The sequence below is a fragment of the Lissotriton vulgaris genome, chromosome 12, assembly GCF_964263255.1.
Source record: "Lissotriton vulgaris chromosome 12, aLisVul1.2, whole genome shotgun sequence".
Taxonomy (NCBI): domain Eukaryota; kingdom Metazoa; phylum Chordata; class Amphibia; order Caudata; family Salamandridae; genus Lissotriton; species Lissotriton vulgaris.
Window position 1 is genome coordinate 235272470 of NC_141700.1, and position 12263 is coordinate 235284732.

A 12263-nucleotide genomic window follows, 5' to 3' on the forward strand; every position below is an offset into this window, starting at 1 on the left:
CAGGCAGAGTCTAGTCAGTCTCAGGTATCTGTCTGCTAAAATCAATTTTGGTAATGCTGTGAAGCTACTTCCAATATAATCCCTGCACATCTGTCTCCCTTTTCAATTGATCTAAACTTGGAATTCTGCAGCACTTACTGGATATATGTCAAATAGCTACCACTGTGCACACAACAGCACTTTCCACTGTGACGTGCTGCACACTAATATCTACCCGTTCAACCGATCAATCAATCAACTTGGATTTATAGTGCTCAGCAAATCACCCGTGAGGGTATCCAGGTGCTAGGTTCTTGCTAGGATCAGTCGAAAAGCCAGGTCTAGAGTGCCTTTCTGAATTTCGGGAGAGAGGATGCTGTTCAAATGTGAAGGGAAAGGTCATTCCATGACTTGGCGATGAGGTAGGAGAAAGATCATCCTCCACTGTAGCTTCAGCGGATGCGGGAGGTACATGCAAGGGTGGCGGAGGGCAAATGTCTGGCGGGTTTGCGGAACTTTAGGCAGTGGTTGATGTATGCTGGTCCTCAGTCATGGAGGGCCTTGTAGGCGTGGGTCAGCATCTTGAATTGGCATCTTTACTGGATGGGGAGTCAGTGGAGGTTCCTGAGATGAGGGGTGATGTGGGTCTGTTTGGGGAGGTTGAGGAGGTCGAGGAGGTAGAGGTGGAGTCTGGCAGCTGAGTTCTGTATTTCCTTGGCTCTCTTCTGGAGTTAGATGGTGATTCTTGCGGAGAGTGCGTTGCCATAGTCCAGCCAGCTGCTGGCTAGGGCTTGAGTGACAGTTTTCCTGGTGCTGATGGAGAGCCACCTGAAGATCTTTAGGGGCATACAGAGGGTGTGGAAGAAAGTGGACAAGACTGAGCTGATCTAGATTTTTATGGTGAGTTTGCTGTCCAGGATGATACTACGGTTGCAGGCGTGGTCTGTCAGAGTGTGTGTGGGTCCGAGTTTGAATGGCCACCAGGTTTCGTTCCAAGGGAAGGAGTTGTTCCCGAAGATCAGCACTTCTAAGTTGTCCGTGTTGAACTTCAGGCAGTTCGTCTTCATCCAGTCGGCGACACACGTCATGCATTTGTGGAAGTTGGTGCTAGTGGTGGAGGGGTCTTCTGAAAGTGAGAGGATGAGATGGGTGTCATCTGCGTAGGATAGTATGTTGAGGCTATGGGTTCCGACAATATTAGCCAGGGGCGTCATGGATGTGTTGAACAGAGTGGCGCTGAGGGATAAACCTTGAGGGACGCTGCAGATGGTGCTCTTGGGTTCCGAAGTGGAGGGTTGCAGGTGGATTCTCTGGGTTGGTCTTGTGAGGAAGGATGTGATCCATTTAAGGGCATCTCCCTGGATCCCTATGTGGTGGAGTCTCTTGATGAGTGTGTTGTGGGATATGGTATTGAACGATGCTTAGAGGTCGAGAAGGATCAGGGCCGCTGTTCTGCCCCTCGCCCCAAGTCGAGGACAGTTCTGATGTCGTTGGTGGCAGCAATCAGAGCAGTCTTGGTGATGTGATTGGTGCAGAATCTGGATTGGGAGGTGTCCAGCAGGTTGTTTATCACCATGTGTTCGGTGAGTTGGCAGTTGATGGCCTTCTCAAGGAATTTGGCAAGGAAGGGGAGCAGAAAGAGGGGGCAATAGTTCTTGCATTCGCTGGGATCAGCAGAGGAATTCTTGAAGAGGGGGTCTGACCTCTGCATGTTTCCATGCATCTGGTAAGGCGGCCATGGGGATGGATGCCTTAAGAATGGAGGTGACTTTGCAGCTGATTTCCTTGCTCCCTGGATTGAAGAAAGAAGCTGTGGGGGCAGGGGGCGTGGGTGCTCAGCAGTGGATGGAGTTCAAGATGGCTGTGGTTCTGTGTGTGGAAAGTTGTTCCCATGTGTTGTGTGGGTGGTGTCCATCAGTGTGAGGAGGTTGTAGATGTTGGTGGTTTGGGACTCAAAGTTACTGTAGATGGTGGATTTCGTGTTGTGGAAATAGTCCGCCAGGTGTCGCAGAGTTCCTGGGAAGGGGAGATCATGTTCTCAGTGGTTGACTGGCAGGAGAACTCTCTGACAATGCTGAAGATTTCATGCTGTGGTTGGAGCTTGCTTTGATGCAGTCTGCCAAGGTTCCTCTTTTCATGTCTTTTAGGACTTAGTGGTTTTGGTTTAGGGCTGATTTGAAGGTGGCTCTGTCTGTGGGATCTCTGCTGGTGTGCCATCTTCTTTCTAGCTATTTGCAGTTGTGTTTCATTATCCTGAGTTCTTCTGTATACCAACTAGCTTGTTTGGTGGATCTGCTGGTCTTGGCTGGAGCAACTGAATGGGCAGTGGCGGCAGGCAAAGGATCATACTGTTGATCGAAGAGATGCAATGCAGCAGTTGTTGTTGCGTGTCTGTGGTCCAGGGCTTGGAGCTCAGTGACAGAGTATCTGTGGGTGGCAGGAGGGTCGGGGTTCCTGGCATCGAGCGCGGTCCAGGCACAGATGGGCGCAGCCAGACTTGCCCTTGGTGCGCCTTTAGTGTGGCAGCGCGATACGACCTCCATTAAGTACATTGTACAGCTCTCCTAACAAACATTTCAAATGTCCCTAATACATCATGTAGTCATCAAACACTGATATGCAACAGGAACTGCTGGCAAGAAACACCACAAACACAAAAGGCCATCATCTGGACAACAGGCTTGCTTCTCCATCCTTAATCCTTAACACCAAAATAGTATTCCACAGGTTAATGAGTAACACAATCTGAAGCCACTGTTGGGTGATTTGAAGCATTTTATAAATAATAAATAAATATTTGAAAATAAAAGTATGCTTCCCAACTGGGATCATGATCAGAACACAATATCTGTAATACATCACCACAAGATGAAGATTCCAGTTGCGTTACAGAAAGTGCGGGTTAAGGGGAGAAGACAACTTCATGGCACCAGCACATTAGCATTTTTGAGGGGGGTGCTGATCTGAGTGGCTCCCCGAATCCCATTTATACAAGACAGACATCCGATAGAACCTGATGGCAGATAAGTGGTGGTGAAGGGCCAGCTAGACAGAGCCCTCTAGGCATTGGTTCTGATTTATGCCCCTAAAGCTAACTAAACTGCATTCCTACACAGATTGACTCTAGCACTGTTTCCCGTACCTCAGGTCTGGGGGGGTGGGGTGACTTCAGTTACACTGCAGATGTGCTAAGGGATAGCCCCAGCCCCCTGGCACTGGGAGCCCTCTGCTTTAAAGTGACACAGTGCTTCCAACAATGGATGGATAGTAGGAGGGTGCATGACATAGGGCGACTGCAAAGCCTGAGTCCAGAGAATATTCCTATTGTTCCCCAGTGTAAGACATCCATACCAGGCTGGACGTATTCCTTTGCAGTGATACCCTGGCCCAGCAGGTGGTGGGGTCGTAATACCTGGCATACACTCTATTGGATCACTGTCCATTGCAGATGACGCTTGGATGGAGTAGAATTCGCCTCAACATCTCAATATGGAGCCTCCGCACAGAGGCCTTACAAGACATGCTGTTCCGAGAGATCATAGTGACACTGATAGCCCAGTATTTCGAGCTAAGCACAGGCTCAGTCTCGACCAGAGCTACTGAGTGGGAGGCCAACAAGGTAGTAATATGTGTCAATTGCATTGCTCTACATGTGGGTTTAGACAGACTCTAAATAGGGAAATACTTGACTTGAAAAGATCCCTACGTCAACTTGAGACCGAAATGCCATTGCACCCGGACATGGAACTATGGCTATGCTACCTCAGCTGGATGAAGGTGCTGTTCAACCGGCCGATGGCCAGAGTGAAAACAGGACATATAATCTCAGACAGTTTCGAAACACAGAAGGGAACCACACAAGGATGGTGCATCTCCCCACTACTATTTGCCCTGGCAATGAAACCATTGACATGCAAGTTATGCCTATGTGCCCAAGAATGGGGTATACCTACCCACGATGGCTGGCACACTGTATCATTAAATGCCAGCGATGCCCTGATCTACCTGCAGGATGCGACCGCTACGCTTCCAGTCCTGATTGGAACACTGGATAAACTTGGAGTCATGTCAGGCCTCAGAGTAAGCTGGACCGAGTCTTGCCTCTTCCCATTATCACAGCCAGCAGACCATAACAAAGAGATGGCAAATCAAACTAGACTTGATTGGCGCTTCAATATGTTTAAATATCTGGGAGTCCAAATATACAACGAGAACCGTGATTGGTTGGAGGGCAAAATAACTAAAGCTCTCGGCTCCATCAGCAGATTCCTGCCATTCTGGATATTGCTTTGGCTATCCCTGGTGGGGCACGTGCTGATTGCCAAGATGCTTATTCTCGCCAGATTAATGTATTACTTTTCTGGCCTACTGATCATGCTCCCCCAGGGATTCTTTAAGGAATTACACGACCCCCTCTCCGACCTCTTATGAGGAACAGGTAGAAAACAAGTGGCATTGTGCTACATGCAGAAACCGTTTCTGGAGACGGGGCTGGGTAACCCTAACGATGAGTGGTACTACACAGTGCCGCAGCTGCAGTGGCCAATGGGAAGGCTTGGTACAGCTCAATGCGATGAAAGAACCGAAGCGCAAAGTCTGCTTAACGCGGTACAGATTCATACGTGGCTAACCACACCTCGGAAACCACTGCTACACATAACCCACCAGATAAAAAAGTTTTCCCATGCCTGCATAAGTATGTACAGGGAGGTAAACGAATGACACTTTAGTCACAATTTACACCAATATGGAGCTTGCCGCCCTTTCAGGATGTTGCCAAATGACATAATATCATGGAGTAGAGGTAGGCTGGGACAGCCTCAGCAGGAGACTTATGTGTGGAGGGCAAGATTAGATCCTTTCAGGACATGAGAGACACATATGGATCCTGGCAGGACAATTCCTCACGTACACTGCCATACAAAATGCTTTGCTCACACAGTGGGGTCAGGGCCACTCAGAATCCGCCACCTCACCCACAATGCACACAATGCTCTCCCACGCAGGCACCCGTAAATTAATTAGGGTCTTAGGTTATGTTATGTTATGTTAGTCCGATTAGTATAGCGCAACAGCTGCCTCAGCGAAGAGGCGTCCCGGCATTAATTGCACAATATCGCACACCAAATGTGAGACCCAGGGCCTGTTGGGAGATGGACCTTCAGACGGATCTCACAGATAACAATGGGTCAGAAGTGTGCAACAAATGAAAGAGGTATTGCGCCATCTTCAGTTCCGCTAGACACAATTCAATTACTTCCACCAGACTTACCTCTCACCGAGACGTATCCATCTGGGCGGCATCTGAGTGTCCCATGTGTGGGACATCTGATGCGCTTTTTTCTTCAACATGGTATGGGACCGCCAGATAGTACAGCGGGCCTGAGGAGACTTTGAGGACCTCACCTCAGCCTAAGTCTACCAGACAATACCATCGAGCCCTGAGTCTTGTCTTCTGGGCCTTCACTCCAGAACTAAAGGGGACAAACACCTACACAGACTCCTAAACCTTGCTTTTGCGCTCTTCAAACGACAAATAGCGATGTCCAGGAAGTCTGGCGCACCCCGACATGACGGGTTGGCTCACTACCCCTACTGAAGTTGATGAATGACGAAATGTCCAAAATACAAATCCTGGGTGGTGGGGAAGCCGGGAGGGTGATCTGGGACACATACATCAGGAAATTGGAAGCCAAAAACCATATAAAACTATCTTGACCCCCCTCTATCATTGGGTGCAGCATATGTGTTGTTAATCCCAAATACCCACATGCACACGTACCACAGCCCACCGTCCCCTCACGGGACCCACAGGCACTCGCAATAACACAGCACTCACCTATGGAGCACACCGCACCCATCAAGCGCACACATGGACGAGGTCACATGCACCAAACCTACCCATCACAACATATATCTTTGTGACGCTCTCAGTGGCCCTCCTTCTCGGTGACCCTCTTAAGGTAGCCAAAGATGTCCTACAGCTGAATCTCATCGAAACTCCTCTGGGACTCTCCTGGTTCAGTTTACTCTATTGCATTTCTCCGTGATGTACTGCATGACTCCATGTGGTACTAAATGTGCATGACCTGCTTATGTTACACCTGCCGATTTGCCATAGCTTCAATAAATGACGTATATGGCGTAGCCCAGCATTATGTAATAGATGGCTCCCCAAGAAGGTTCTGCTTGTCCAATTTTTAAAGTTATTGTCTCTTTTAGTCCATAAGTGTGAAATAAGTGGCTTACAACGTCATGGAGTGAAAAAAACAGTACTAAGAAAGTGTCCTTTCACTCGCATGTTGCTGTTAAAGTTGGAAAAGCAATAGAAAAATGCAAAAAAAAAGGTGAAGAATGCGGTCTACATCGGTGAGCCCAGAACAATGTCAAAAGTCTCCAGACTGCGAGAAAGCACAAGGACAAAATGGGTGCCATGCAAATGTCAATAGCAAAATATACAACATTATGGTCTTTCCCTGGTCAATTACCCAACGTGACCCACACTTCGCTTTAGCTAGGCACATCCCCAAGTGATGTCCTACATTCCAGCCAATGAGAAATGTCCTTAACTGACTAGTCGCTTTGGTGAGACTGATACATACCGGTTAATCGTCGATTTCAGCAAGATATTGATAACCTGTAAACATGGATGCTGGACAACATATAAGAGAACATATTTTCCTCTCGGCCCACTTGTAAAAACACATTCCTTTAGCATGCTTACCAGTTTACCAAAGAACTGGGGTTGTAGAAGTGACTTCATCTATTATTTCACACCTGATGGCATCACAGAGTTGGCCCCTTGTCCCACCCTTCCTCGCTCCACAGCCTCCTAAATCTGAGTGGATGGGGGAAGGGCAAGGAGTGAAAACCATAGAGACCGAACAGGACTCTCAACCTGTCCTTTAGATTCTGTTACTGCAGCTGCCTTCCTGAACCCTAACAGAAGGGAGAGAAAAGGCAGAGCCAAGCGCACCCAATGGGAGGGCAGCGGTAACAACTGCTAGTCCAACTTTATTAGTTTCATCCAACGACAGAGAGTGCGTTTGCAACTCAATATTACCTTCTTTGGTGAAAAGCGCTACTTGCATTTTAGAAAATATGCACTTCCAATGCTTAAACTTCATTTTTTTTAAAAAGTTTAAGATGTTTTATTGAAGATCAAACATAATTTTAAGCGATTGTTTTGCTCCTCCTGCTCTTTCTTCATTATTGGGCCCAAATTAGTAGGCAGTTCAGTACTCCCAAGGATTTATTTCATTCACAGGCTGGTCCAGGTGCCCCAAATCGCTGCATTCCCCTCATTCCTCAATGCCTATTAATTTTGTTATGTTATGTTATGTTAAGGTGAGCTTATAGAGCGCTCTGTCACCGTGGGTTTCCTGGCGCTGATCTGGTGCTGAGGGAGGCAGGGGAGATTAGTCAGATTGTGGGAAGAGCCATGTTTTCAAAGATCTGCGAAATTGGATGAGCGAATTAGAGGTTTTAAGCGAGGTTGGAAGAGAGTTCCAGAATTTGGGGGCCAAATGTGCAAATCTCTGACCTCCGATTCTGCAGCGTTTGAAAGAGGGGACAACCAGGAGGCGGAGGTGAGAAGATCTGAGGTTACGTGAAGGGCAATAGGGACTGATGAGGGATTTCAGGAAGGCAGGGCAGGGGCCGGTTAGAGATTTGAAGGTGAGGCAGCTGATCTTAAAGGCTACCCTCGAAGTGACAGGAAGCCAGTGCAGGTTGGTAAGAAAAGGTTTAGCAGATTGCCATTTCGGGATCCCGAAGGCCAATCTCTCCGCTTGGTTCTGAACGATCTGTAATCTAAAAAGAAGGGCCTTAGGCAGACCGTGATAGATAGAGTTTGAGAAATCCAAGCGGGAGAGGACGAGAGCCATGATGACTTTAATCAGGGCCTCAGGAGTCAGGAGATAAGCCACCTTCCTGATCCTGCGCAGCTGATACATGCAGGAGGAGACCACCGTCCCTATCTGGGGCTTAAGGGATAGCTCGGAGTCAATAATGACCCCGAGACTCTTCACCGAGGCCACAGGGGTGGGAGGAGGGCCAAGCACTGCCGGCCAGAAGTGCGGACCCCAGTGGGAGGAACTCTTACCAGGGAGAAGGAGCTCCGTCTTCCAGTGGTTCAGTTTGAGTTGATTCTGGCTCATCCACTGAAGAATGTGGGACATAACCGCCTGAAAATTGGGAATAGCAGAAGAAGAGTTAAGAGAAAAGATGAGTTGCAGGTCGTCAGCGTAGTTGAAAACGGTGACGTCCCACTGCCTCAGAGAAAAGAGAAGAGGTCGGAGATACAGATTGAAGAGAAGAGGGGATAAAGAGGAGCCCTGGGGGACCCCACAGAGTGAACGCTCCCTAGGTGCCCTGAAGGTGCCCAGACTGACTGTCTGAGACCTCCCGGTCAGAAAGGATTCGACCCATGCCAGCGGGCCCTTGAAAAGGAGCGACTTGTTCAAAATTCACTGGGCCGCCTGTTTATCTTTGATGTCGATTGATCAGTGCTGGGCGCCTGAAGATGAATTAAACTCTTACCTAAGTACCCATATGGGTATATAAATAAAATCTATTTGAATAATCAACGTATGGCCCATCATTACAAGATAATAACTTTTTTTTTTTTAACTATCTGCCGAACATGTGGCGGCCTGATCAAAACCTTATTATGGTATGCTTTCATAAGGCATACATTCTTTACCTCACAGCTATACCATGCAAGGGGTAGGTATCCTGTTTAGGGTGGGAGGACTCTCTGTGCTGCCTTGAAGTATAAGTTGCCTTCTATACAGAGAAAGACAGAGACTCCCTTCAGCATGATATCCAACCTCCACCTCCACACAAGCACGCACACACACAAACACACACACACATGCACCCATGCACACACACACACACTATGGGCCCTATTATGATGGCGGTTTTCCCGCATCCTCCGGGCCCGCCAGATTAGGATGGCTGGGGGATCGTTTTTCAGTCCGCAGCTTTTCCGCCGCGGTCGCCTCCCGTCCGCGGCGGAAAAGCACTAACATGGCTGGCGGTGTCTATCAGACACCGCCAGCCATATTAGGATGTCTGTAGGAACATGCCTTTACACAGCGGCATTTCCGCCGTGCAAAGGCATACGGATTTTTGGTTGGGGGCCCGTTGCGGGCCCCCAGGGGTGAAGGGGGGTGGGGGGTGCACATTGGGGGTACCTATGGTACCCCCCTGCATTTGTCTGCACAAAGCGGCAGGCACCACACGGTGCCTGCCGCTTTGTGCATGCAAAGGCATAACTTACATATTATCATTGCGGCGGGTGCTGCTTCCAATACAGGATGTGACCGCCAGGGTGGCGGTCACATCCTAATTTGCACGGAAGGACCGCCGCAGCCCCTGCGGACGGTCCCTCCTACTCTATGGTGGCGGACGGACTCACCCCCTTCTGCTCCCCTTGCACCCCTCCTTGCTGTGTTTTATATGTATATGTGTATTTATATGTACATGTGTGTGTATATATATGTGTGTGTGTGCGTATATAAATATAGTAGGCCCCTGTTATTGGCAAGTGTGAGCACGAGGTGCAGGGGAGCCAACCACCACTAGGTAAGGAGGAGCCAAACAAGAATAAAAGAAAGGGAGACATGACGCTGGGACAAGAAGCATTTGAAAAAGGCAGTTTTGCCGAAACCGGTCATGCTGGTCTGAATAAAAAGCCCGTAAAAAGAAACTCCGCTGTGTCCTGTTACTTCAAATCCTGTGTGGAGGAGAGTTTTGACTTGATATATATATATATATATATATATATATATATATATATATATATATATATATATATATATTTTCGAAAGGGCTGACAGCTTGCATCCACGCCGCAGCCACACAAAGAGACTCGCACTCCAGGGTCTGTGTTTTAAGCATATATAGCTACAACCAACGCGTTTCACAACACACAGTTGCTTGTTCAGTAGCTATATATGCTGATACCTTGACAAATAAATCTGGAAGATTGGGAAGAAACCCTTTGTGAGTGCGGACTTTTTCTCTTCTTTGAAGGGATTTGTGCGAAATTTAAAAAAGCAGGGCTCTGCTGAGTAGTTCGACACCGGTGGAGAGAGCGCCATTGGACCGCGAAATCTGTGAGCCAAGCTGTGGGATATATATATTGGTGTGAACAAGAGTACATCTGTACTCGAAACGTTGCATTTTTGAAAGGCACGAAATAAACAACTTGCCTGGACAACGTGGGGTCTGCCTCTTCTTTCGCCGCTCGTGTGTGGAGGTTTGAAGATTACGTTCATATATATATATATATATATATATATATATATATATATATATATATATATATATATATATATATATATATATATATGTGTGTGTGTGTGTGTGTGTGTGTGTGTGCGTATATATGTGTGCGCGTATATATATATATATATATATATATATATATATATTCACTGAAAAACCAAAGGAGTAATGTTATAGCTAAATGGGAATGTCTTAACAATACCTTTTGGCCCCTCCTGTACTACTTATGACCTCACATATTAAATCCTTCATGACATGTTCAATGACATAATTGATGACAATACTAATGACATCTCGAATTACATCATTGATGAGATCACTGATGGCATCATCTACAATTTTTGCTACCTCACACATGTACCTGTTGTATTTCACCCTTAAGTATTGAAGGCTCAGGAGCTCATTCTGAGTCAGTTGATACAAAATAGTAAACAGGCCTGCAGGCATATAAGAATTGTGTTATTCAATGGAGAAAAGCTTACCTCACTCGGAAAGGATTTCCCATCTACAGTGTGCTCCGATCCATGGTTACGCTCAGTACCCCAGTGGAAATGAAATTGTTTCAGTCGGTAGGGAACTTCAAGTGGACCCCCACTTATCACTGGAAAAGAACAAGAAGTTTTTTTTAAACCAAAATGGTGCCTAGACTTAAAACAAATCAGGCTGCAGTGAAGAATACCTTGCCAGGACCTGGACTATAACCTCACAATCAAGGCCGGACTGGCCTGCCAGGCAAGCGGGCAATTCCCCGGGAGGCTGGAGCCCCAGGAGGCTAGTATTGACACTTGGAGGCCGGGTAGAGCTTCTCAGAATGGTGGTGCTCATTACCGATCCCGGCCGCAACTTGAAAGTTGCTTTTATTCTAGCGCACATTAGGACGTCTGCCCATGCGGGCTGAATTTTAAATTTTTGCCAGGGCTGTTCTAAGTTTCCAGTCCGGCCCTGCTCACAATTTAAATGCAAGATGAGCATAGATTGTGCCTCTGTGCTGACTGCTTAGGGCTTCAATATGAGGTCCCCACTATCTCTACGTTGTGGCTACCATCAGAAATGAGAAATTATCTGGGGAATCTGAAATTCCATTCTGATTCCCCTGGCAATTGTTCCTTTTCCTCAGCATTTTACTCGAAAACTTGCATTGGAGTCTGTAGATGAATCACCTCAGATTTGTGGTTACTGCTGATGTTGGGATCCTGGTTAGGATTGTAACTCCTCTAATTGAAGACCAAACAGGGTGTAAGCACAAAAGGCAAGCTTGAAAGGGGAACCGCCTTTTAAGGGCAAATGGTAGACACATATGAGAGGGGCTGCTCTTTTGTCCTGGTAGACAGGTTGGCGTTGGGGACAGAGAGCGGGAAACAGTTGCCAAGCCATCAGGAATACTAGGGCACTTGTAGGCATCCCGGCAGGATGTTATATCGAGTTGCATGAAGTAATTTTCCATGCCATTTGTGGGCAATGTTAATTAAAGGGGAAGTTGGATTAAAGTTTTATTTTTAAAAAAAAAGCATACTGTAACAATGTCAATGTGAAAGTCAGTGTTTTCTCCACTTTATCGCTCGCTTACACTGCCCAAATTTGTATTTTTATTTTTTTAAGCAGTGGAAAGGACAAACTTATTTTCTTTTTTTCCTCCTGCTTTGCTTTTCTGACTAACTTTACCTGCCTGCAGCTTTCGTCCTGAAGGATACATCCTAAACTCTTGTCAAGTTATAGAAGTATTTGAAGACTGTTTTTATTTGCTTTGTAGGTCTCTATTTAGGTCTTACCTATTGTCGCTAATACTTTAAAATATGGGAGTTCATTCATATGTTTTCTTGCTCTCTCCCTTGAGAGCTGCTTCGTGTTGCTTCCCCCCTCCCTCAAGAGCCTTTCCATTCGTCTGACTTTCTTTTTTTGTATTTAAATCCTACACTTGCTCTTCTTCTGCTCTTTCCCGCCCTCTACTGTTCACACTGCTCTCTGGTGTCAACATCTTCCCCCTCGCC

At 47.0% G+C, this 12263-nt stretch overlaps 1 protein-coding gene across 1 annotated transcript in view; it reads right to left on the reverse strand.

The window, feature by feature from the left end:
• The window catches only part of CA7 (carbonic anhydrase 7), a 171918-nt gene that overhangs the window by 56427 nt on the left and 103228 nt on the right, over positions 1–12263 (reverse strand). The window contains exon 3 of the mRNA XM_086947731.1: positions 10758–10876. Coding sequence (XP_086803857.1) covers positions 10758–10876 — 119 coding nt within the window. The remainder of the gene's footprint in view (positions 1–10757; positions 10877–12263) is intronic.